The sequence below is a fragment of the Aplysia californica genome, unplaced genomic scaffold (assembly GCF_000002075.1).
Source record: "Aplysia californica isolate F4 #8 unplaced genomic scaffold, AplCal3.0 scaffold00086, whole genome shotgun sequence".
Taxonomy (NCBI): domain Eukaryota; kingdom Metazoa; phylum Mollusca; class Gastropoda; order Aplysiida; family Aplysiidae; genus Aplysia; species Aplysia californica.
Window position 1 is genome coordinate 1,063,453 of NW_004797356.1, and position 2,364 is coordinate 1,065,816.

Consider the following 2,364-nt stretch of genomic DNA (forward strand, 5'->3'; position numbering starts at 1 on the left):
GTAGTGTGAGATGTACATAATAATATAATGTTATAGAAAATTATTAATAGCAGTAATAACAATGGCAACACTTTGGAGGAGGTAAAAGTAGCATCTGTAGAAATAACAACAGTGACGAAACCAGAAATTTCCGTAACAACAACAACAACAACAACAACAACAACAACAACAGCAGCAACAACAACAACAACAACAACAACTACAACAACAACATAGGGAACGCTGTATTCATTATGATTTGTTTTATAAATCCCCCACCCCTTTTTCTCAAAATACCCCACCCCCCCGCGGCGCACTCACACACAAACAAAGAAGAACACACAAAAAAAGAAAGAAAACAAAACAAAATATTTTGAGTTTAGTTCGAATATGTTTTGTTTGTTTGTTTATTTGTTTTTAGTGAAGAGAAGCACGTAGACACAATAATGGTTATTTAGTGCTGGGAAAAAGTAAAATTGACAGACAGAAACAACAAAGGGAAAATAAAGAAGTAAGACCTTCGAATGGCACTCATAAGCTCGAATTTGGAGCAAGGTATAAGATCTGAATGTTTCAAGCAAGTAAAAAGAATAAAATACAAGTCTGATAATTTCAATTTGGGAAAGTAGCTGTAGCCTCCAACAACGACATAAGTGATAGGTGTAGTCTGTACTCACTCTTTCAGGATCGCAGGTATGTTTGTTACGTTGTCCATGACACCTGGCGTTGCTAGGGACGCTTTCGCCTCCCACGTCATTAGCATCAGAATGTTGATGGCGAAGCTAAGCAACGTCACTGTATGGTTCCACACAAGCCTGCGCAGTATATGACAAGACATGAGGATGGAGAGTTTAGAACGAACTACGATAATGGTAATCATATTTGGTATACTATAAATCATTCTCAAAGAAACGTGATTTAGTCGAGCAACCCCACAGCACCAAAGAGTCGTTTGCAAGGGAAAGGTTGCCATTAACATAAGAACAACAACAAATTAGTTTTTTTTAAAAAGAATGGCTCTATCACTATTTTTTTTTCAGCAGGTCATTATCTCCGTGGTAGATTATGTGTATCACTGAAGTTTCCTTTTCTGTGGAATGATCCACAAACCCCAAATTTTGAGAAGTCACACCTGCTACACCTTAGTAAGATTTGCTCATGTATCTAGTAGCTGACAAAAACGTACACAATATGATATTTTTATGTTGGCAATCCCCTGCCCCTTCCACTCCCCTTCCACCCCCTTTTTCCCCAAGTGCTTCCTAGGAGGTAACTAATAGCTTTATTAAAACACAGCACAAAGTGGACAAAGGCAATGATATTAACGTGGAGTACTAAACGACCACTAACTTCAGTGCTTGGATTTATAGAAAATTTCTCTTGAATGATATTGCCTATGGAAAGAAGAGAAAAGGAAAGAAAAAGAAAACAAAACAAAAAAGAAAAGGGAGATCATGCCATTAATAGAGGTAGAGACTGTAAAGCAAATAAAACCGCCTATGTTTTCCTGGAAAAAAATATAATAATAGGGAGAACAAACAATCTAGTCTTTGAAACAAAATATTAGATTCAACCATCTAGCCCTGTAAAAGAAAACTAGTCATGTTGCGCTCACCAGCCTTTGGTCAAGAGCACAGCCACTGGGTTCTTCAGGATTTTCTGCTGGTAGGCAATGTCTTTCATGATGTCTTTCGTCCATCCCATCAGATCACGGATCTTGTTGCTAGGCGACGAGCGGTCCACGCCCCACTTCAACTTTTCTTTCACCTCTTCCCTAAGCACTCGCTGCATGATGGAATATTGTAACAACTATTTGAGAACTGAGATTAAGTTTTTCTATATAATTTTGTACAAAAAGAAAAACAACAACAAAACAAAACAAAAAACAGAAACAAGGGACCCCCCCCCCCCCCCCCCAAGAAAAAACCCCCGAAACAGGCCGGAAAATATGCGAACTGAAATCTCCAAACTCCTACGCCAAATTTCTGAGTAAGTTTTTACACCTGAAGATCCGTCATCATTATCTTTCCTCCTTTTCTTCGTATGTTACTCTCTAATAACACATTGGATCTTTGGTACTTATTTGACCTAATTGTGAAGCAAGTTTCCGACAGGACCAGGCCAAATGGGAAAATTCGTGCAAAATGCCTTCCCACGACACAACGTCGGATCGAGCTGAACATCAAATCCCCGAACCCATATTCTCACGATTACGAGTCCATCAGCATTAGCTTACCACTATAGTGTTGCAAAGTGGCGTTAACTAGACGCTCATGATAAGAACGTATTGGGTGCTAAACCCAAAGATAGTAAATAACAAGATGGGCCACTCAGCCAAAAAAGTGTCCGCAGGAAGTATGCTCTTTGCTTCAGATGGCGCTGCAG

The 2,364-nt window shown here is 39.1% G+C and overlaps 1 protein-coding gene across 1 annotated transcript in view; it reads right to left on the bottom strand.

The window, feature by feature from the left end:
* LOC101856168 (inositol 1,4,5-trisphosphate receptor type 1) overlaps positions 1-2,364 on the bottom strand; it is a gene marked incomplete in the record, with an annotated part of 208,126 nt that overhangs the window by 21,754 nt on the left and 184,008 nt on the right. Inside the window, 2 exon segments of the mRNA XM_035968813.1 lie at positions 657-794; positions 1,595-1,764. Of these exon segments, the coding sequence (XP_035824706.1) occupies positions 657-794; positions 1,595-1,764 (308 nt within the window).